The following is a 25,078-nucleotide window of genomic DNA, read 5'->3' as shown; positions in this document are numbered from 1 at the left end:
TGATCCAGTGACCTTCGTGTGGATTGTTTTTCCAGGAGCCGTTCTTGCACTGAGAACAACAGGACCGGCATTGGGATTTATTATGGGTTACCTTTGTCTCAACCTGTATATAGAGCCTGGGCTGACTCCAATCATCAGCAAGAGAGACCCCAGGTGGCTCGGTGCTTGGTGGTTAGGTAAGCAATGTGAATGAATTTAGCTCGATTTTCTCTCATGCATTAAAATCATCATCGATGACAACATGTTCTGTCTTGTTGATTTTGTTCATTTCTTTCTGAAGATCATCGTCAAAAGTATCAGTATCATCCGTTCTCCCCCCGCCCCCCCACCCCTTCTGGGCACCAGACAAGTAAAACTTTTAGATGATATCTTGGAATTTGAAATCTGTCATTATTCTTTCATTTATGATTGATTGACTTCATTCCTTACAAATGGAAAAACAAAGGAATTCAGATAACGAATTAGTAATACATGAACGCATTTTTATTTGCTGATGACACCATTGTTATTAAAAAAATTAAGATGACCTCCAAAGATCAGTATACCAGCTGAACGAAATTTGCAAGAAGTACAGCTATAAAATTTCTATCAACAAATCAAAAATAATGTCATTCCGAGGAAAATATCCAGTTTTTGATAATTAAGTTTTAGAACTGTCTCAAATCTCTTATTTAAGCTGTACTTAAGTTTTGATTTGGACTCTGATATTGAAAATAAAATACACAAATTCCGAATTGTCTGTGGTACCATTAGCAGAACATTGGGCCATGAAGTACAAAAATAACCATCATAAAATGGCTCTAACTACTATGGGACTTAACATATGAGGTCATCAGTCCCCTAGACTTAGAACTACTTAAACCTAACTAACCAAAGGACATCATACATATCCATGCCCGAGGCAGGATTCGAACCTACGACCGTAACAGCAGCGCGGTTCCGGACTGAAGCGCCTAGAACCGCTCGGCCACAACGGCCGGCAATAACCATCCTGAAGTTCATTAAGTAATAACGCTGCCTGTGCTATCCTACGGAAGCTAAACCCGTGTAAAAAAAAAAAAAAAAAAAAAAAAAAAAAAAAAAAAAAAAAAAAAAAAAAAAAACGATAACATTAAACTCAAACAGCGGAGATGAGGTTTGAGGTTCCTAAGAAAGACAAAGGGCAGTACAAGAAGAGATATGATTAGAAACGAAGACATTGGAACAGAGTTAAATATTTTCAGCACGAATAAAAAATTCAAAAATATCGTGAAGACTGGAAACAACACCTGACGAGAATGCCAGATCATAGAATTCGTCAGAAGATCCTGAACTACAAGCCGAATAGGAAAAAGAGATATTGAAAGACCTAGAAAAAGATGGGAATGATTTGTTTGTGAGTTCGAAACTGCAACAGACTTATCCTTGAAAGGAAGTGGTGGTGGTGATGATGATGATGATGATGATGATGATGACGATGATAATGATAATAATCTTCTCTCATGTCGCCTTTGCAATGAAAGAAATCTGTATCTTACTGAACTTTCGACTGCAATCAAGGACATTAGGTACTACATTCATAGCTGTTGCACGAGAATCAGAACAATCAAGGCTTGCTAGGTAATAAAGCGAAGATCAGAAATACAATCCAAGCCCGGAATGGCTTTTAGATGGTTTTGCACATCCAGTGAGACAACATCGATTACCAGGATGCGGATTATCCGGGTTTCGGGCAACAGAAATTGTCCTACTGCTTGGTGCTTGTTTCGGATGACAGAATGATTTTGGTGAGCCACCGTTCTCCTTTTATTTCGTTACTCATAAAGCCAATGGACAAGGTGTGATTGCAGCCGTGAAACTGATACCGCCAGAATCTCATGGAACTGCTTGCGCAAGTAGGCTCACACATCCTCAGTTTCTGGAAACCCCTGAACGTGCTCGATGCAATCCACAGCATTTCTAAGTTTTGAGACGACATAGAAATAACAAAAATAGCAGTCTCGGGGAAGTGGCTTTGTAAGTTAAATTATGAGGAATGTGATACTGCTACTCATCTGACCGATTTTGTCAAACAAATCTGCGGTAATGAAGATGTAGATGACGAAAACATCTGCGAGTGTTTAAATAGCATTGCCAATGAACCAGACCTGGAGCCAAGAACTGAAGCGGATTTGGTAGGCAAACTGTGCTTGGTAGAGCACGGACGAGATGATGCAGGAACTCGTTATTACGCACGCCGAAGAACTGAAATGGACTGATATGTTATTAGGTGATGGAGGACAAAATTGAGTATTTGAGTATATCGAAGTTTTGCGTCCCCAGAAAATGAGAAAAAAGTTGATGAAAACAGATAATGTTCGATGATTATTTCCCGAGAGTGACCTGAAAACAAGTGATACGAAGTACAGTGAGATTTAATCGTAGTTTTTCAAATAAGTTGTCCGTTTCTGACGAGTAATGCGTAAATAATGCAGTGGGCTTTCAAGCTTGACATGTGACAATTTTTGTAAATACAGTAAACAGCAGTTTTTGGTGAAATATGTGTATTTTGGATTATCTGGGTTTTTTTATTATGTAGTCTCACATCCGTATTAACCTGCATTATCCTGTGCTCGTTGCAATTAATGTTGAGTTGCTTTATTGGTGCCCAATCCATTCCATTCAACCACCCTTCAGTGATTTGTTTGAGAGTTTTTATCACTGCATTCAAACAGTTTGATATTTGCCTTCAGGAGAATGACTAGGCCACCTAACAGACACTTCCATTAAGAGAAACCTGATACGGTCATCACTGCATTCAAACAGTTTGATATTTGCCTTCAGGAGAATGATTAGGCCACCTAACAGACACTTCCATTAAGAGAAACCTGATAGTGTCATCAGAAAGCAACGCTAACCATTATACCACCGATGCTGAACGAAATTACACGATATTTTACTGCTCTGTTAGACAGTCGCCACAAACAGGGGACAAAATTTCTTTAAAGCGTGTTAACGATATGGACATAGGGCTCATGGTAGAAGAAATGTATTGTTTCTGCTATTTCGGCTGCGTTTAACGAGTTCAACGTTGCGTATACCTAGTAATACCGAACTAGTCTTTTGGAATAAACGAATGACTGACTGATTGTGTACATGAATGAATAGGTATTTGTACATAGAGTACTATTAAGTGTAATCTGTTACAACAGCCTGTACTAATGCTTAAATATCTACAGTAAAAACGTATGTAAATACTGGGGATGAATTTGTGTTGCAGGTTGGATCATCCTGGGATTTGTCATGCTGCTGTTTTCTCTGCTGATTGCCATGTTCCCAAAACAGCTTCCAAAGGCGGCAGCCAGGGACAGAGCACGAACCAGCAGCTTTGCAAGACGGAGTTCGAAGACGCACCGGCTGAATTCTAGCAGTTCCGTGCGCTCTCTCTCCTCTCCAGAGCAGGAACCGCTAACCAAGAAACATACCCTGGATGACTTCATTCCCGATGATCCAGTTCCAGTCAGTAAAACCAAGGAGGCAAATCCTTTTGGACCGACACTACATGAGACAAGACCTTCACTGTCCGGTAAGTTGGGCGTTACACTTTGATTAATTATAGAATGAAACCGATACATACACAATGAAGTTGACAACGACAAACATAGTTTAAGATGACAACTACCTATTTCCTTGAAAATATGTACCAAGTAAAAATGCACATAAGAGACAATAAGCAGCCCAAAGCCTATGGAGCAGGATTAATACCTATTTTTTGTTTCTTGCTTTTCTCAATTACTTTCTGTCTTTCATTACGCGATTGCAAACGTGTGGCACAAACAGCAACAGGCTCACTATCCTTCTCTTTGTCCATATACAAAAGAGACTGAAATAACCTTGATTATTTTACTGCTTCATAAACACAAATACCAACAGCAAGTAAGATAAATACTTCTTATACAAGAAAAGTTTATCAGTCAAAGGCTACACGTCTGGCACAGTTTACTCAGAGCTTTATATCCACCTGAAGAAATAAGGACGAAAATTCTCATACACAGTCAGGGGCCCAGTGCACAGTGGTTTATGGTTTTTAATATTAATTCGTACGGGATATGTGATGTCAATGGAAGTGCAACTCAGCAGTATATTAAATTTGAGATTTCTTCGACGTAATTGGAATTATAATGTGTTAATTTCTATTTAAATTTGGTCAATAATTATTTGTTTTGCAGCATATATGTTAATTTATATTTACATTTGATCAGTACGTATTTGTTTGTCAGCATTTTGTTTGTATCCCCACAAGGATATTCGAACACTCGAGTAGTGTTTAAATATGTAACAGCTGGAGGATAGTAAGTAGACTGAATATACAGGGTGTCCCACATAAAACCGGTACGCTTCATGCCCGAGATTCAAGCAAGAGTGAACTAACTAAAAACAGTTAATAGAGACGTTAAAAAACATCTTGTCACCTGTTTGTAAGAGATGCTGTAAATGGTGGTCATAGGCATCCAGGCATTGCTGACTTCGTGTGATGAGTTTACCAGCAACAGGAAGTAATTCTGAAGGCACCATGTTGTTAATTTCTCTACTAACGTTCCGTTTAAGATCGTCTATTTTGCGAGGATTGTCAGCATGCCCTTTGCTTTTTAGTGTGCCCCATAAATGAAAATCACACAATGTTAAACCTAGGGACCTTGGGGGCCAGAGGTTCTACTGACAAGTCCGTCTTTAGGGAACACGTCGGTGATGTACTTTGTACTTCGGTTGGATGTGTGAGCGGGCGCGCCATCTTGTTAGACAATTGCACACAGCTTCTTTGTGTCTGCTAATTGTGCATAGAAAGAGTCAAAGATCTCTAGATATCTGGCACAGTTTAAGCAGCAACTGAAAAATTTGGAACCAATACGCGCATACCGGACAACGCACACCGAACATCTGTCTTCTCTGAGTCGAGAGGTTCTGCTTGCAGAATATGTGGATTGTCCTGCGACCAGTATCTGCAATTCTGTGAGTTTACATAACCATAGAAACGAAAGCAGGCTTCATCTGACACGAAGTAAAGCAAGAGGTCCAACTAACTAACTGTTAACAACTGAGTACGAGGTGCACCAATCTGCTGCGTTAACCTCCTTACCGACTTGCGAGGACTTCTAGTAAAGTCCACGCGGATTCTGTCTATAGTTCTCACTGTCGCTCGCCTATTCCTCTGTACATTCTGAATGGAACGTAAAGCTCTCAATTTCTTGTACATATCTTGTACAGTGCTAGTCGTGGGGAGTTCCCTAGCAGGATATTTCACTTGAAACATTTCTTTACATATCTTGATGGAGCCTGTGTTTGTGTAACACTCTACAATGTCAATTCGCTGTTGTAATGCGAACTGCCCCTTTTCTGTAAGAGCTCAACAACACAAGTTTCTCACAACAACTGACGCAAGAACATACAACTGCACTCAATTTTCCGATAAAATGAAGTGTAGGCAACTTTCGAGACAGTGTTACCACTTCAAAAGCAACTTGACTAGAGACGCTTAACCGATACGTGAGGCTTAACGGTTTTATGTATGACACCATGTAGTTACTAAGGTTAGGATGCACAAGGGACTGACAAGATGAAATCTGAAACATGCCCAGAATATAAATAAGTTTGTGGTGCATAACTGAGGTTTAATTTTCTTTCTTTAGCTAATGGTGGATTTATAATAATTCTGTTTTATTTTCTTTTTTCTTAAATATTATGTTAGATTACAAATTTTATTTTGATTAAAACTCTGAAAGTAATTTGTATAACAACGCATTGTGATTAAGTTTTACTTTGAGCACTAAACGACCTGCAGCAGCGACTCAAGTGAGCAGCAACAAACAAATCTGTTACAGACATCCAAATATTCATTAGACAGTCAGAAATATTATTATATATATTAAATTATTATGACGGACCGTGTTGCCAGTATATTTCGCATTCGTCGTAAAAAACCGCTTCGCTATGGGGTAGGCTTGGTGTAGGACATCCTTCTGATCCTTTTCCGAGTAAATCTTGCAGAGTGAATCCATTGCATGGTCATTTACTCACAAGTCATTGTCTAATCACACCTGCACAACATGTCCGGTTACAGTGGACAGTGCGACCTCAAGAGAAGATAGGGAATTGTGGAAATATATTATCGATCAGCTGAATCACATTTTCGCACTTACGTTAATAGTGGACGGTGCTGCGTTCGTAGACGCAAGAAAATGCGTGTGAGCTGTTCTAAAGATAATTTAATTACTTGGAAATCTATCCTTTAGTTTGCGTGACTGGTACTTTCAATAAGAACGGTGTTTTTCTGCTAGACAACTATCAGCCCAGCCATCTAACATGGTAATTCTCGTGTTCACAGTGCTACACCTATAGCTATCCCGAACATTCAGGAGCACCGCAAATCTAGACCGTGCAGCGATGTCCCTGCGTGTGAAACGCAATGAACAACTTCAAGACACATAGCAGAACGAGCAAAATGTCTGCTACGGAGTCCATGTAACACGGAAAAACTTCTCCCACATTCCTCCTTATTGAGTTCTTGTCACAAATGTCGCACCTGTTATCAAGGCTAGAAGAGGCGATGCCCGCAATTGGGATAAAAGTGAACGTCCTTAATAATTTATGACACGGAAGAAATGAGCAGCGAATATAACATATGCAAAAAAATCGTGCTTTTTTCTAATAACAAGCACAACGCTCACTTCGAGGCACTGCATGATTTGGCATGAAAAAGTATTCTTTTATGACTAGCTTCGCCCATTTGTCTAGTTTCTGTTTTACATCATCCAACAATTTCATATTATATGTCCCTGGTATTATTAAATGCTTTTGCGAATATTAGCGCAGTTTTATTGAGCAGACGCTGCGACGGACGGTTGTCATCATCTTGCTCAGCGAAGAAAACTTTATTTCGCTAATAATAATAATAATAATAATTTTGTTAGTTTTCCTTTCACGAAATGCTCCGCAAACTTGCGTTATATTATTGATGTAAAACGCTGTTGAGTCTACAAGAGCAGCTGACACCAAATCGTTCGCAGAACAGCAGCCAATTCTGGACTGTTCGTAGGTGAAAGACCTATGACATGGAGCCAGTGTTCCATGACAACCCATGTATTGTCGACGGGATTCAAATCTGGGGCCTGTGATGGCCATCTCAGTCTTTGTATCTCCTCCGCATGAGCTTGGAAGCGACGTGGGAGCAATGTCGCACCGCTTGAAACTCTGCCGAACCGTCAGGATGTTGGAAGGCCAAAAATGGGTGAAGATGGTCCCTCTGCAGCTCGCGGACCATACAAAGTTCCCTCCAGAACAACTTGGGGGACCATTCCATGCCAGAAAAATGCGCCCCAGATCATAATAGACCCACCACCACCACCGCCTTGGACCACACCTTCTTGGCAGGCGGGATCCATCGATTTATGTTGTCTGCGCCATACTCGGCGCCTCCAATCGGCATAGTACAGTTGAAATCGTGATTCGTCCGACCATATAACACTAGGCCGTTATTCTAGTGGCCATCCCCGGTGACTGGCGAAAAATGCGAGTTCTTGTGCCCGATGACGTTAACAGTAGTACCTGAGTGCGGCGCTGGCTCCCATACCCCATGGAACCCATGTTCCACACATATTGTCCCCTGGGAGACTAATGTAGCACGTCCTGTGTTGAACTGAGCCGTGATTTGTTGTACAGTTGCCCTTCTGCCACTATTGGCGATCCGTCTGAGGTATCACAGGTCATAGTCATCGAGAGTGGTTGGATGGCTGGTAATTCGTCTGTTGTGGACTGTGAAATCCTCATTGAACCATTCTCGATATACCCTGGACAAGGCTGAACGTGTGAAGCCGAATTCCTGCATCATTGCCGAATCGAAATTCCCATCCAGCAGGCACACAGCAACAAACCTGTTCGGACGGACGTCTCCTCACGTAGACGTTGCATGTTACACAAATCGTACGCACAACCACTTCTCAGAAGATCCCCTATATAACTGCAGCTGGCACAGAGGGTGTGTGGTGCGCATACAGCGCATCTGCGCCATCTGTGCTCCACTATTCCATGACATTAATGAACATAGCTGATTATAGCTGTTAACACAAAATTAAATATATCTAATGACAAATGGCTTCATTGTTCACAGATTTTAAGGAATCGCTAAAAAGGATGCTTAAAAACAAACTTCTAATGGTTAACATTTTTGCTTCGGTATTCTACGTCTTGGGAGCCTCTGGATACGTTAACTTCATAGTCAAGTATATGGAAACACAGTTTCAACAATCTGCAGCGAAAGCTAATGGCGTTGCTGGTAAGTAAAACATACGGTTGGAGTACATAAACGACATGTAAGCTTAGTTTTATTATAGCGTATATGTTAGCAAGGTACTTCAACGTGTTAACTGACGTGTGGCTGCCGACGGTCATAGCAGAGCTTCCAGGCCAGACACTGAAACATCCATTACTAAGAGCACGGCAGTCAATGCGTTAATTATTTTTTATGAGGACTGGATCCACTGTCTTTATGTAATTACGGCCATAAGCGGAATCACTAGACTCAATTTTAAATACTACTCCGCATGAAATATCTTTAAGCTGGCAACATTCTGCGGCTCACATTTCTTAGAGGCAGAAGGGTCATCATCCCTTCATAGTTCCTTGGGAACTGTAACAAGAAAACGTGTTCGAGATTGATTCATGACTTCGTTGTTTTGTGTAGTCATCTGAGCAGAGAAAAGTTGGCTTTTGGTTACTGCGCAAAACCACAACAAAGATAATATCATTACGAAAGAGCAAGCCATTCAGTTCTATCATTTCAGCAAGATAATGCCAACCTGCACACCGCAAGAATTCCTACTGCTTGTCTTCATGCTTGCCAAATTATATCTTGGCCAGCCTCATATCTCCCCAACTGAGAACGCTTGGAACATCATGGGCAGGGGACTCCAACTAGCTCGGGGTTTTGATAGTCTAACGCGCCAGTTGGGCAGAATTTGGCGCGATATCTGTCAATCAACGCCAAGCTGAATAACTGTTTGCATATAGACCAGAGGTGGACCAACGAATTATTGGTTTGCTCAATTTGTGAAGGCCTCTCTCTTAAATAAATAATCCACTTTTTCTGAAATTGTAGTCATTTGTTTGTCTGTTCATTTACATCACATCTACTGATTTCTGTCCCATTGGAACAATTCTGTCGTGGTTTGTTTCTTTTTCATTTAAAGTTTATTTTTAATGGGCTAACATCAAAACAAAAGCATTAAGAAAACTGAATTGTTATAATTATTTCATGGGCTATTACAAACACAGTGTAGAAAAAATGAGAGTTAATTTTGTGAAGTGGTAATCCACTTTTACACAAGGTACTTCTAGTATACCTCTAGACAATACTAGACACTTGGGTCATATAATGCTTTATTTTGTCATCATTACCCTTATTTCCCACCACAAAGCACTCACAAGAGAACAAATGAACACTACACACAGACCTGCCAACCAGCTACTGTGCTATCACATCCATTGAGAGTCTTCTTAAAATCACTACTTCCTTATTCAATAAACTCCACAATTGGCCTCACGAGGCTGAGAGCGCTTCATTCCAACCCTCCCTATTAAGGAACATTTTCTGACAGTGCCAGGAACTGAACCAAGGATTGTGTGTGGCAGTCAGGCAGGTGGTGGTGGTGATGATGATTGGTTTGTGGGGAGCTCAACTACACAGTCATCAGTGCCCATACACATTCCCAATCTCTACACAGTCCAATCTAGCCACTTCCATGAATGATGATGGAAAGATGAGAAAAGTTAAAGAGTTTAGCATCCTATCAACATTGTAAGATGAATGTAAGATGTATTTCATAACAGGGCATCACAAAGACAAAAAATTGAACAATAAAAATTCATACCAACCCCTATAGTACACCCCAACACCATCCCCACACCCCACAATCCCATAAACACTCTTCTGACATTCTGACTCTACTTTTCTGTTTTAAGCATACTACTGTTTCATTAATCTAATGGTGTCATAAGGTCATGTATTCATTTTTTTTTTCAATGTTATAATAGGAGTTCTCGGGATAATAGCAATGGCTTCTGGATTTATTGTCTCTGGCTATGTTATTTCTAAATTCCAACCACGAGCAGTCTTGCTCCTTGGGTGGAATGTCATTGTTGGGTTTGGATACATAGCAGCAGAAATTATCATGATGTTTGTACGTTGCCCTGGCAACATACCACACAAGATTGGCAGGTGAGTTATTTCATCACATATTTACAGAATGGCGTGTGAGTTATTTCATCATATATTTACAGAATAACTTTATACATACACACTTCTTGCACTTTATTATATATCAGCATCCAGAACTAAATTCCTATTCACTTTTTCTTTTACAGTGAGTGCAGTAATTTTTGTGACTGCACAGGTTTCAAGTACGCACCTCTATGCCACGAAGAGACAAAAGAGGTTTTCTATTCAGCTTGTCAGGCAGGGTGCACATCATTCATTGGCAATGAAACTCACAAGGTAAAAAGATGCATGTAAAATTAGCTATTATCCATGTTTATATCACGACTCTGTACTAAAATGTCATTTACTTTTCATCAGATATACAGCAATTGCCATTGCATTGAGGAAGAGCAGGTTGTGCTTGTATCTGGGCTCTGCAGTGTCGACTGTAGCCACATGCTTGGGATTTTTATTGCATTATTGTTCACAATGCACTTCATTGGAAGCACAGGGAAAGTTGGAAATGTGCTTGTTAACTATAGGTAATACAATCCAAAAGTATGGTAATGTTCAAGAGAATAAATTTTTTAAAAACAAATTTTAGTACCAACTTATTTTCATGATAATTGTATAGTCAACACTTCATTGTACAGTAATGTAACATATTTTATAGTTGATGCCATAATAAATTTTTCAGGTGTGTTGATGCCAAAGACAAACCACTTGCTTCTGCTCTCACTCTTCTGTTAGTTAGCCTTCTAGCATTTATACCTGGGCCAATTCTTTTTGGAGCAATCATAGGTAAGTTTGACAAAATATAATTTTACAATTTTTATACCCATTACTCTATCTCATTTCACAAATTTTGTCTAAAAAGATGATTTATTTTTTATAATTTTAAACTGCATTGTACAGAAAAATTATCCATCATTAACTAAAGCAATTGCCAATAGCTGCTCATTTAATAGTTGCACAAAATTACTACTGAGACTGAATTGCAAATAAATGTAGAATATGTTACAGCTATAGTTCTAAGTAAAGATAGGCTACGGCAACACTGTTTATGAAATACAAAATATGACAGACAAACTCAAACAATGGAAAGCCCTCAGTCCTGGATGGAATGACAACATTATGGAAAGGATAGACTGCTACTCACCACATAGAGGAGATGGTGCATCACAGAGAGGCACAATGAAAAAGACTGCTAAAATATTAAGCTTTTGGACAAAGTCCTTCTTCGAAAATAGAAAAAACACACATATTTTAATATATTGCTGCTCACATCAGACACAGCAGCAATCAGGCTCAAGTTCCAGAGGAACAGCCTTATAATTATGCTATTGTCATGCAAATAACAGTGCATAATGTGTTGGCAATATTGAAATAAAGGCAAAAGTAAATGTCAAAACTGTGTGAAAATATTCCTCAGTACTAATTAATTTGTTAATTACATGTTCCATAATGCATTTCAACAGTGCACTGACTGATATGGAATAAGTTAACACATAGGCTATTACTTCATATTTAATTATGCCTCCAGAATAGACAATTACAGATGAGTTCGCAAAATTGAAAAAAGTAATACATTAAGAAATTATATACGTATTTTTCACTCTTAAAGATGCAGTCTTTTATATACAAGTTGTAGTTCAAGGTAGAAAGAGCAGCCCAGAAGAAGCTTTCTTTGCTTATTTTAAAATTTAGTTTTCTTATCTTCAGGTAAGTATACAAAATTTTTGTGACAACATTATTCACCCCTTTACATAATGAAGTCAATTTTAATTAAAATAATGCAGGTCATTTTCTGATAATACTGTAATTAGGGAGATAATTTTTCTTTCTGAAATCACATAGGTTTATTTACAATGTATTTCATGAGAGCACATATGTACTGTGATTCTGTAGTTAAAATACCAGACACCTTCAACTATTGTACATATGATGATTATGAGTGAGCATCGTTTATTATTGTGACACTATGTTTTGCGCAATGAATTTTTAATTCTTAAATATGAGATATTGCAGAATACAACTGCACTGGACATCACTAACTTAAAGTATGCAAAATATGTCAACATACTGATTTGTTTCTCTTTGAGACTTGCAGTGATACAAAAGTGCAAAAGTTTCTGATATTAGCTGTTTAAGAAACTACAGAACATTGTCATATTGACCCATATGTTTAAATTTTTATCAAAGTGAACACCTAAAATTTTTCAAAATTCTGCCTTAGTCACTAACACTTATCCAAGCTTATTAATATTTTGCCCTTTTAATATTCAACTTTCTTTATGAAACTTTCGGCAAATTACAACTGTGTGCCGGACCAGGACTTGTAACTGGGACATGTGAAGCTTGGAAAGTGGGAGAGAAGTACTGCCAAAAGTGAAGCTGTAAGGGCTGGTCAAGTCGTGCTTCAATAACTGAGTCTGTAGAGCACTCGCTTACAAAAGACAAGGTTCCAGGTTTGAGTCCAGCACACCGTTTTAATGTGCCAGGAAGTTTCAAATCAGTGTTCAGCCTGCTGCAGAGTGAAAATTCATCATGTGTGGTGCTTTATTATAACTATTATTGTTACTTTATTACAACTTCTGTCATTAATGAAATATTCCATTTGCATAAAACTAGTTATTAATTGTTTTACACACACTATTTACAATTTTCTCTGCTGATAGAGGCATTTCAAAACCATTCATTAATTGGATAAATTATCATGAAGCACTTTTTGACTGACATTTCTTTTCTACTGTCTCCAAACAGACAAAATTAAAATCCTGACTTAACTAAATATTATGTAAGTTTTCATGCTAGGCTAATGTTTCACTAACAGTTTAGCAGAGAATGTATCTCTCATCAATTTCCTATGTTAAGACACTGTATTTTCATGATCAGCGTGTTATGATCAAGGGGGTCAGAAAGGAACCAAAAATATTTAAAGTAAAAAAGTACTATCAAACCTTAGATGTAGCAAAGAGCCATGTAGTGAAAGCGTCATTGTTAAAACTGAATGGGTACAGTGGCTAACTACCCTTGAAATTTAGAAATGACAAAGCAGTGAATGTGTAGCAATTGAAGCTCCATGCAAAAAATAGAAAAAAATGGACGCAGGCAAATTTCTTCCAGGAAAACTTTCATCTATGATATTAAATATTTTGCATATATAATATATATGACAGAGGACAACTGTATCAAATAAAACACACAGCTGAAAGTAAAGGCAATGATAAAAGCTCAGTGTCTAGCAGATACCGTACAGAACAAAAATAGATCTTGTAATACATAATTTGCTATCCCAACAAGTCAGATAGCTTGGGCAATGAAGTACAAAGTACTGCTTCTTGAAATCTTTTCTCTAGTTGGAAATACTTGTTGCCAAAAATTCATGCAGTGTCGGTGATTATATCCAACTGAACATCTGACAAGAAATGCAGATCATCATTTTGTTTTTTAAAGGCGGCAATCTGTATCACAGTACTGAGTTTCACCATATACATTCACTTGTAATTACAGCAAGAATAACCAAAAAATATAACATGACACTTAAGCTGCTATTATCTCACCCAAATAATGGCTATATAAACACATTCTCTGTTTTAATTTCATAACAAGCTTCAGACATTTCTAAGCTTGTGCATACCAATAATAAGTAATCTGAAAGCTGCACTGTCTGATATTTTAATGCTCATCAGTCTGTGCACTTTACCTTGTTGAATTAATAGAACAGATGAAGAGTCACACATTTAATCACAGGATCATTTAGGAGGAGGAGGATAATAGTGTTGAACAACTTGTCGACAACAAAGTCATTAAAGATTGAAGCACAAGCTTGGATTATGGTGTAATGGAGAAGGAAAGAGGCAGTGCCCTTTCAAAGGACAAATCCCGGCATTTACCTTAAGTTATTTAGGGAAAACATAGAAAACTTAAATCAGGATGTCAGGACACAGGATCGTTTAGTAGTCATGAGAGAGTTACGGATATGATCAACAGAACCTACCAGCAGACACTACAAAAGAGTTGTAGAGTATCATAAAGTGGTTGCTGTTGAAATTCTAAGAGCATGCATTCCAATAAGAGACAAGCAACATTTTACTCTCTAACAGATACATCTCACAAAATGACCACAGTGACAAAATCAGAGAAATTAGTGAGGCTTACCAACAATTATTCTTCACATGGACCATTCATGAATGGAACAAGTATTGAAGAGGTAGGGGGTAGGATGGTAGTGGTACCAAAAGTAAGGTAACTTGCAGAGTATTGATACAGATAATTGCGAAAATTCTCAATTAAATAATCACTCCATTCATTATAAAGGTAGCACATTTTATTACTGCAACTTCATGCAATCCTTCAGTTGCAAGATTTTTCATGCATACACCATATTTGACTGAAAACATAGGAAGCAACGATTCTAAGAACCAATAAAACATTGTGTTTTGCCTCACACTGAAGCTCTCACCTTGGATATTTATGAAACTCATGTTTGTAATTACATCAGTCATTTTCATACTGTATACAGCAGAATTTAAAAAAGGATTCAGATGACAACAACAAAAAATTTGAAAGTGAAAATCTACATGATACACACTGTGTATCACAGTAACACCACATTTCATTCAACATTAATTAAGAATGGAAGCACACTGCTGAAGGGTGTGTGTGTGTGTGTGTGTGTGTGTGTGTGTGTGTGTGTGTGTGTCCAAGAAAGGACATTGAACAAAAGCACAGTGATAATTTCAATTTTGTTTCTGAGCCTATCAACCTAATTAAGTAATTAGCATATAATCTTCACTTAATTAATAGGCTTTTTTGGCATAGGCTCTTTTGGGTATTTTCTGTAACTGTATTCATTTCTGCTACTTTCTTGCACTGTCACTCCTAGTACAAAACATTTTGTCATTGTTGCCATCCAATTTTTTATAAGGTATACAGGGTGAACATTAATAAAACAGACAAAGTGCAGGGACAAATTCTTGACTGAAAATTGAGGAAGAAAGCTCCAATGAAAATGTGTCGAGAAGTGGACAGCATGCATGCAACGACAACAAATCATACTGGAAAGAAGTACAGAGCTGCATTGCGTCCACATCACAACAGATGTTCAAAGTGGCAGTTGTCATGCAGGATACACATAATCATACTTTGGCTTACATCATGTTGGTGGGCCAGTTGCCTAGAGAGTGTAAGAGGATTCATCTCAATATCATGTAGAACACGGTCCTCTAAAACTAGTGTACGCACAGTCCACCGCTTTCCTGCATGTTCGTCTATCTCAAAGGACCCATGGTCACATTAATGCCCATAAAGGGCTTGAAATGTTGTGTGAAGTAGTTGGTGACTGCAAGGGAACCCGATTTGGTGTAGCCGTGCTCCCTCTCAACCACTTTCATCTGCTTGGCCGTCACAACACCATCTTGTCATGTCTCTGGCAGGAATATTGGATCATTCTGCTGCTGATAGTACACTGCATCAATCACACAGCCTACAACACACAAGGAATACCCGGCACATGGTCAGAGGAACTTTCATTCGTCAGCATGCTCTACCATGGCAATAAAGAATTTCCAGACACATGTTCATGGGACCTTTTTTCCTCAATTTCCAGTCAGGAAGCTTTCCCCTGCAGTTTGACAGTTTTGTTAATGTTCACCTTGTATTTGTGCTGTTCCACTCATTTTTGTTTGCTTTTGATTCCTAAGATAATGCATCCTTAAACAAGCTAAACCACATCCAGAGTATATATAGTTGCACAGTGTTCACAACAACGTAGATGTTAATGAATGAGAATTTTCACTAATCATCATCATCATCATCATCATCATTTAAGACTGATTATGCCTTTCAGCGTTCAGTCTGGAGCATAGCCCCCCTTATACAGTTCCTCCATGATCCCCTATTTAGTGCTAACATTGATGCCTCTTCTGATGTTAAACCTATTACTTCAAAATCATTCTTAACCGAATCCAGGTACCTTCTCCTCGGTCTGTCCCGACTCCTCCTACCCTCTACTGCTGAATCCATGAGTTTCTTGGGTAACCTTGCTTCTCCCATGCGTGTAACATGACCCCACCATCTAAGCCTGTTTGCCCTGACTGCTACATCTATATAGTTCATTCCCAGTTTTTCTTTGATTTCCTCATTGTGGACACCCTCCTGCCATTGTTCCCATCTACTAGTACCTGCAATCATCCTAGCTACTTTCATATCCGTAACCTCAACCTTGTTGATAAGGTAACGGTAACCTGAATCCACCCAGCTTTCACTCCCATACAACAAAGTTGGTCGAAAGATTGAACGGTGCACAGATAACTTAGTCTTGGTACTGACTTCCTTCTTACAGAAGAGAGTAGATCGTAGCTGAGCGCTCACTGCATTTGCTTTGTTACACCTCGCTTCCAGTTCTTTCACTATGTTGCCATCCTGTGAGAATATGCATCCTAAGTACTTGAAACCGTCCACCTGTTCTAACTGTGTTCCTCCTATTTGGCACTCAATCCATTTATATTTCTTTCCCACTGACATTACTTTCGTTTTGGAGATGCTAATCTTCATACCATAGCCCTTACATTTCTGATCTAGCTCTGAAATATTACTTTGCAAACTTTCAATCGAATCTGCCATCACAACTAAGTCATCCGCATATGCAAGACTGCTTATTTTGTGTTCACATATCTTAATCTCACCCAGTCAGTCTATTGTTTTCAACATATGATCCACAAATAATATGAACAACAGTGGAGACAGGTTGCAGCCTTGTCTTACCCCTGAAACTACTCTGAACCATGAACTCAATTTACCGTCAACTCTAACTGCTGCCTGACTATCCATGTAAAGACCTTAAATTGCTTGCAAAAGTTTGCCTCCTATTCCATAATCTTGTAGAACAGACAATAGCTTCCTCCTAGGAACCAGGTCATATGCCTTTTCTAGATCTATAAAGCATAGATACAATTCCCTGTTCCACTCATAACACTTCTCCATTATTTGCCGTAAGCTAAAGATCTGGTCCTGACAACCTCTAAGAGGCCTAAACCCACACTGATTTTCATCCAATTGGTCCTCAACTAATACTCGCACTTTCCTTTCAACAATACCTGAGAAGATTTTACCCACAACGCTGATTAAAGAGATACCTCAGTAGTTGTTACAATCTTTTCTGTTTCCATGTTTAAAGATTGGTGTGATTACTGCTTTTGTCCAGTTTGATGGAACCTGTCCCGACTCCCAGGCCATTTCAATTATCCTGTGTAGCCATTTAAGACCTGACATTCCACTGTATTTGATGAGTTCCGACTTAATTTCATCCACCCCAGCCGCTTTATTGCACTGCAATCTATTGACCATTTTTTCCACTTCCTCAAATGTGATCCTATTTCCATCATCATTCCTATCCCATTCTACTTCAAAATCTGAAACATTACTGATCCCATTTTCGCCTACATTGAGCAACTCTTCAAAATATTCCCTCCATCTACCCAAGGCATCCACAGGATTCACCAGCAGTTTTCCTGACCTGTCCAAAATACTTGTCATTTTCTTCTTACCTCCCTTTCGAAGACTGCTAATTACACTCCAGAATGGTTTTCCAGCAGCTTGACCCATAGTCTCCAACCTGTTTCCAAAGTCTTCCCACGATTTCTTCTTGGATGCTGCAATTATCTGTTTGGCTTTGTTTCTTTCTTCAACATAACTTTCTCTGTCTACCTGGGTTCTGGTATGTAGCCATTTTTGATACGCCTTCTTTTTCCTTTTACAGGCTGCCTTGACTGTATCATTCCACCAAGCTGTTTGCTTCATCCTACTTTTACACACTACTGTTCCAAGACATTCTTTAGCCACTTCTAGTACTGTGTCCCTGTACCTTGTCCATTCCTTTTCCAATGACTGTAATTGACTACATCCAACTAACTGGTACCTTTCTGAGATCATTGTTATGTACTTGTGCCTGATTTCCTTATCCTGAAGTTTCTCCACTCTTATCCTCCTACATATGGACCTGACCTCCTGCACTTTCGGCCTCACAATCCCAATTTCACTGCAGATTAAATAATGATCAGTGTCATCAAAGAGTCCCCTGAATACACGTGTGTCCCTCACTGCCTTCCTGAATTCCTGATCTGTTATTATATAGTCAATGACAGATCTGGTTCCCCTGCCTTCCCAAGTATACCGGTGAATGTTCTTATGTTTAAAAAAGGAGTTTGTGATTACTAAGCCCATACTGGCACAGAAATCCAAGAGTTGTTTCCTGTTCCTGTTGGCCTCCATATCCTCTCCAAATTTACCCATAACCTTTTCATACCCTTCTGTTCGATTTCCAATCCTGGCGTTAAAATCACCCATGAGCAGAACACTGTCCTTGTCCTTTACTCTAACAACTACATCACTGAGTGCCTCATAAAAACTATCCATCTTATCTTGATCTGTCCCTTCACAATGCGAATATACTGACACAATCCTAATTTTCTTGCTAGACACTGTCAAATCTATCCACATCAGTCGTTCGTTTACATACCTTATTGCAACTACGCCGGGTTCCATTTCTTTCCTGATGTAAAGCCCTACACCCCATTGTGCTATCCCTGCTTTGACTCCTGACAGGTAGACCTTGTATTCTCCCACTTCCTCTTCTTTCTCACCCCTTACCCGAATGTCACTAACAGCTAAAACGTCCAGCCCCATCTTACTTGCAGCCTCTGCCAGCTCTACCTTCTTCCCAGAGTAGCCCCCATTGATATTAATAGCTCCCCATCTCATTACCATTTGTTTGCCAAGTCGTATCTTAGGAGTCCCTGGTTTGTCAGTTAGAGGTGGGACTCCGTCACCTCCAAAGGTCCGAGGCATTTTGCTCTGATTGTTGCCAGCATCATATTTAAAGTACCAGGGAAGCAGGTTGCTAGCCTTACTTGCCCCGAGTCCCATTGGGTTTTACCCCTAACGGCTGAGGGACTAACCGGTGGATTTGGTAGTCTTTGCCATATGAGCACAAAGGTGACCATGACAGAATATGTCCGAGATGCCCAGCCTTATTCCAAAGTAACTGGTATCCCGACTGTCGGGACCACTTACTTGGCCACTCATACATTGCCCATGGTTCATGAACTAGGACATGACAACAGGAACCCACACCATGAACCACATTTCCACTAATGGCTACATATTATCATAGAATAATCTTATAATCACAGAATCACTTGATACCAGTATATTTGAATTTTACAGATTCTTCCTGCCTTGAATGGGACATAAGCTGTGGGAAAAGAGGAAATTGCTGGCTCTATGATCAAGACAAGTTCAGACATTACATAAATGGAACTGCTGCAGGTATGTACAAAACTTCATTCTCTTATTTATATAATTGCTTTGGTGCAATGTCACGGATTATGTTACTTTCCCTCAAATTAATCTAACAAAGAGCCAAAATTAAGTGGATATATTCAGGAAAACAATTTAGTGCACTTCTGCATTTAAAAGAACCAGAAGTAGAATAAGAGGCAGGGAAAACTAAACAGCAAGTTATTGGGAGGGGGGAGGGGACGGGGAAGAGAATAAAAGCAGGAGAAAAGGACTGGGAAAGGGATAGAGGCAGTTGAAGGACAGAATGAAACAGATGTTCATAAGGCTTGTACAACTAAAAGATATGCCGAACAACATATAACTATGGAATTAGTGTCAACAAAAGTTGCAGCAACTCTGATATATCATAATACTTCATCCATAAATGGTCTTGCCTGTAATTGAAGGGGATGTGCCAACATATTTGATAGATAATTACCAATACACTCCACTTTATGGGAATGATGTCTTCTCAATCCTTCTTGTGAAAGATAACTGCATCTGTCTCATCATCATCATCATCATCATCATTTAAGACTGATTATGCCTTTCAGCGTTCAGTCTGGAGCATAGCCCCCCTTATACAGTTCCTCCATGATCCCCTGTTCAGTGCTAACATTGGTGCCTCTTCTGATGTTAAACCTATTACTTCAAAATAATTCTTCACCGAATCCAGGTACCTTCTCCTCGGTTTGCCCCAACTCCTCCTACCCTCTACTGCTGAATCCATGAGTCTCTTAGGTAACCTTGCTTCTCCCATGCGTGTAACATGACCCCACCATCTAAGCCTGTTCGCCCTGACTGCTACATCTATAGAGATCATTCCCAGTTTTTCTTTGATTTCCTCATTGTGGACACCCTCCTGCCATTGTTCCCATCTACTAGTACTGCATCTGTCTAATAACTAATATTTTTTCCCTCTAAAGGATAGGTACAATCATCATATAGATTTTTCCTGTTTTCATAAATAATTCTACAACTTCAAAGCACAATTATATTTCACAGCTGCAGGACCTTTTGAAGCATATAAAATGATCCTTTTGTATGGTATTTTTCTTAACATTACCGTAAGTGATAAGGTCAATGGAATGAGGCACTAAGGACTGAAACTGAAACGAAGTCTGTCCTAGCTTTCTGTCTCTTGCCTTTGAATCTGTTCATGAGTACCCTTTAAAAAGCCTCATACATTTCTATTTTATGAATCTACACCTTATACTGTTAAATAAAACATTAATAATAAAGTGGTTTACTGTTCAGTTAATGTTTTCTACATTTCTCTAATAATGTGACTTTGGCCCCTGGAAAGTTTTATATCTACGTCTATACCCTGCAAACCACTGTGGCATGCATGGAAGAGGGTACATCCCACTGTACTAGTTATCAGGGTTCTTGCTGGTCCATTCACATATGGAGTGTGGGAAGAGTGATTGTTTGAATGCCTCTTATCATCATGATCCCTAAGTGAGCAATTTGTAGAAAGTCGTAGTAGATTCCTGGAGTAATCATTTGAAGCTGGTTCTTGAAATTTTGTTGACAGACTTTCTCAGGATAGTTTACACCTATCTTCAAGAGTCTTCCGCTCAAGTTCCTTTAGCACCCCTGTGACACTCTCCCATGGATTAAACAAAGCTACTACCACTTGTGCTGCCCTTCTCTGCATATGTTCAATACCCCCTGTTAGTCCTATCTGGTACGGGCCGCACACACTTGAGAAATATTCTAGAGCCAGTCAATATGTTAAAAAGCTAAGTTTAATTTGGAATCCAATACATGATTTCACCCCTTATACAACTCTATGGCCAAGCTGTTCCTCAGATCAGAAAGAAGGTAAGGACATATTACTCCCTTAGCAACACACGTAATGAAAACCTTACACTGTTTCAAAAATGCTCTAAGTACCTGACAGCTTAATGTACATGCAAAACACTACAGACAATCTGTTTATCAAGGTGCACTGCTTCAAGGAGTGTGTAACTATTTCTCAGCTGCCAAGTGCCAACAGTGCACGAAATTCCAAGAATAGCACAGTTAGTTAAAAGTAGTGATAAAACACAATAAACTGAAAAAATGAAATATTTTGAGTGATATTTTTTTAGAGAATTGTTCAGAGTTTGAGAGAACACAGTATTTCAAAAACGTAACATCAGCATTTCTTCAGTGGGCAGCATGGCAAATACTGCACTTTTTTGTGAAACATACATATGAAAAGTGTTTGTGCCGTGATTATAATTAAGAAAATCAGAACAACAACAAGCAGAGTAGAAAGCCACCTGCAACATCCAAATTACTGTTGGTGTTTTAATAACATTCTAACTGAAGATTGAAATACGTATTACACCAACTGAAGATGGGTGAAAGCCTAAAATGTGCAGTGGCATAAACAAAAGTACATTAAAAAAGTAGCTGGTTGCTGTATTTCTCAAAATTATACAATCCACAGCCTCGGAGGACAACAAACAATGGAATGGATAAATCTTCAGTGACATCCTAGGAATTCCAAGCATACATTACGTGCTCTGTTTTCTCATACTTTTCCTTACCAATTACTTCCAGCCTATATCATCAGAATGTGAAATGCAGAACCTGCTTTCTTACATTTTTCCTCTATTTTATTAACACAATTTATGCAGCTCATATATTTCTAAATTAAAAAGGCACTGACTGAATAACAAGTAATGAGTTATTTGCTCACAAATCCTCTTCTACAATAAAAAAGATCTTTCAAGTGGAAATAGCTTGCTACTTGGTTGGAAAAAATGTTTATGGAATATTTTGGAACTATTGAGACCCAGCTACTAAGCATTCAGATTTAACAGGCTTGAGTGAATAACCTTGCAAGATACATTTTTTTTTTAATTACAATACAGTCAAGACTAAAATCAGAGATTTTATTAACAATGTAAGTAACAGTGCCTTCTCAGTTTGTTATCCATCTGGATACCACTTCACGTTAGTGTGTACCCATTGATCTCTGCTTCTGGTACCTGTAAGTCATTTTTAGTTGTTTGGAATTGCAAAATGTGAGTTTCTGTATGTTGTTCACTGTCAAGCAATTTTGAACTGTTCCACTGTTCTCCTGATTGTGACTAGTATGGATGCATTTGGGTCTTTATCAGTATACTTTTATCACAAAGCATCACAGTTTCTGGAATGTTTCCTATGTTCTGCAACAGTTGGTGGTTTCTGTAACCAGCAGCAGTGTGAAGTAATTGTGTATTTTGGCCAAGACAATTTCATTACAGGTTTCAATGAAAACAATTATTGCTTTACACAACAGAATATTTTTTAAAAAGTGAATTTCACTTCTGATTTCAGGCCTCATTAGATATTCTAGTTGCAATAACGTCTGCCATACAACATAAGCTACAAACACTAATGTGCTTTCAACATCAATACCTTTTGCTGTATTTTTGTTAAAGAGATTTAATGTTAAAAATTTATTTCAATTTATCCTCAAGTAATGAATGCATAATATATGTAAAAATTTCTTTCTTTTCAGTAATAACCATTATGGGTGTCATTCTGGATGCTGTGGTGTGTTACCTTGGTCGTAATATGGAGTTCTATGATCCTGAAGAAATACAGGAGACAAAGAAGCAACAGCTTAAAAGTTAACCAGTCAGTGAGTGACAGTGATAAAGTGATATGCTCAGCACAGAGAGGACATTTGCTTGAACTAAAGGATACAGTAAGAATGTGATTTTCACACAACAGTACAAAGAGCTTTGAGGTGGCAGTGTGAAATAAGCTTATTTCATATATTTAATGTCTTATCAAGACAAGTCAGTATTATCATAAGGAGAGTGACTATGGAATAGGATCAGTTTGTGGACTTCTCAAACAACTTTCTTGTACAGTATTGTAAAATGTTGTTTATAAGCACTTAGCATATTTATTTCCTTGTAAAATATCTTTGTTTACATAAAAATTGTTTTTGTGTTGTGTAAATGATGACAACACGCAAATGCCTATAGTAACATTATGAACTGTATCAGTACAAAAAAATCAGTAATAAGGAAAGCATAAAACTAGCAGAGTTTTCCTATCAGATAAAATGCCAAGTACTGACAGCACTCTGGACAGTTCCAGTATTGTAACTGTGTTCCAGATGTGCCTTTTACATTGTTTACTTCACAATATTATGAAACTGTCTCATCTTCAGTTACAGAAGATGAGATTCTTCGAGCTCTGCCATGCGTATGAGAAAACTTAAATAAATATCTCAAAGTGAAAATATTCTTTTTAACAATTAGGTATCACAGGCTGATTCAATTTACAATTCAGACTTAATAAAGCAGCCATAAATGCTTTAGTCAACAATGGTCACAACAATCACAGAGTTACATGAGACTGTGTTTAAAAAAGTGAAAGTACACACAAGCAGACATGTGATATATACACGTATGAGCAATACATTACAATGAAATAATCAACACTACCTCAACTCTTTAACAGAGTAAAAGGAATGTACGACTTAGATTTCAAAATCTGATTATAATACTCCCATTTTTCAATTATGCTGGAAAACAATTGATTGACTCATTGATTTTTTATTCTCCCTGTGACAGTTTACATGGTATGGTTTTCATATTGTAGATGCAACCAGTTTTAGTACAGTTGTTATTCAAATATTATCTAAATGTTTTTTGTTTTTTATCTAGTTTCACTGAGTGAATATTAAAGTTCTTTTTGAATGAGTGATTTAATTAAACACAAATCTGATGAGAGACTGTATGTACAAAGGCGGTCGAGCTAGATATCAGTGAAACGATAATGACAGACAACATAAATTTCAACTGACACTGCAAATAATTCTGATCACCCTTTTCTAGACTACAAATAGCCTTTGTGACAACAGCAGTGCTCTGCATCTTTGTGAAAATAATGTATGTGATATTTCCTACGAATTTTGAATGTTCCAACCTCTGCTTGTGTGAATCATTTTGTAATCATAAAATATCACTTTCAACATAGGTCTTTGTGTAAAACTACATGCACCGCACTTTCTTGCAATGAAATGAATCTGTCAATCTGTTCTCCATGAGGCATACATTAATGTCATCTACAACTCTATTCGCTACTTTATTTAATTTACATTTCACATATCTCTGAGCTACACTTGTGTTTCCTGCAAACTGAAAATTTTTTATTCAGCTGCAACAACTTGTGGTAAACCATTGACACAAACTAACAATATTGTGGGAAGTGCTAAACCAAGACATACACATATGACTGAAATAAATATTACAACACAAATTAGGTAGATGACAGTACTCATACGATTAAGATTACAGATTTGTATGTGAGCTTTGTCTTTTGGGAATCTGGTATGTTGCAGAGACACTATACACCGTGGCATGAAATTAAAGAGGACCTGGGTACGTTCCGAGAGAAACTTCCTTCACATTATTTGTATGCAAATCCTCAAAGCATCAACGGGTGTTGCTGAAGGCTCATCGTGAAATAGTAACAACCATGCCTGAGACACATTTGATGAGAGAAACGTTACGCAAAATGTAAACAATGGAA

The 25,078-nt window shown here is 38.3% G+C and overlaps 1 protein-coding gene across 1 annotated transcript in view; it reads left to right on the top strand.

Annotated features, from left to right (window-relative positions):
- Positions 1-24,139, top strand: part of LOC126089962 (solute carrier organic anion transporter family member 74D) — a 161,871-nt gene extending 137,732 nt beyond the window's left edge. The window contains exons 5-13 of the mRNA XM_049906950.1: positions 36-176; positions 3,239-3,544; positions 8,123-8,287; positions 10,045-10,228; positions 10,375-10,504; positions 10,586-10,749; positions 10,905-11,008; positions 19,436-19,537; positions 23,049-24,139. Of these exons, the coding sequence (XP_049762907.1) occupies positions 36-176; positions 3,239-3,544; positions 8,123-8,287; positions 10,045-10,228; positions 10,375-10,504; positions 10,586-10,749; positions 10,905-11,008; positions 19,436-19,537; positions 23,049-23,164 (1,412 nt within the window). The 3' untranslated portion in view covers positions 23,165-24,139. The remainder of the gene's footprint in view (positions 1-35; positions 177-3,238; positions 3,545-8,122; positions 8,288-10,044; positions 10,229-10,374; positions 10,505-10,585; positions 10,750-10,904; positions 11,009-19,435; positions 19,538-23,048) is intronic.
- The last annotated feature ends 939 nt before the right edge of the window (positions 24,140-25,078 follow it).

The sequence above is a fragment of the Schistocerca cancellata genome, chromosome 1 (assembly GCF_023864275.1).
Source record: "Schistocerca cancellata isolate TAMUIC-IGC-003103 chromosome 1, iqSchCanc2.1, whole genome shotgun sequence".
In the NCBI taxonomy this organism is placed as follows: Eukaryota; Metazoa; Arthropoda; class Insecta; order Orthoptera; family Acrididae; genus Schistocerca; species Schistocerca cancellata.
The sequence above is the reverse complement of the archived record's forward strand: the minus strand, read 5'-3'. Positions and strand labels throughout refer to the sequence as shown.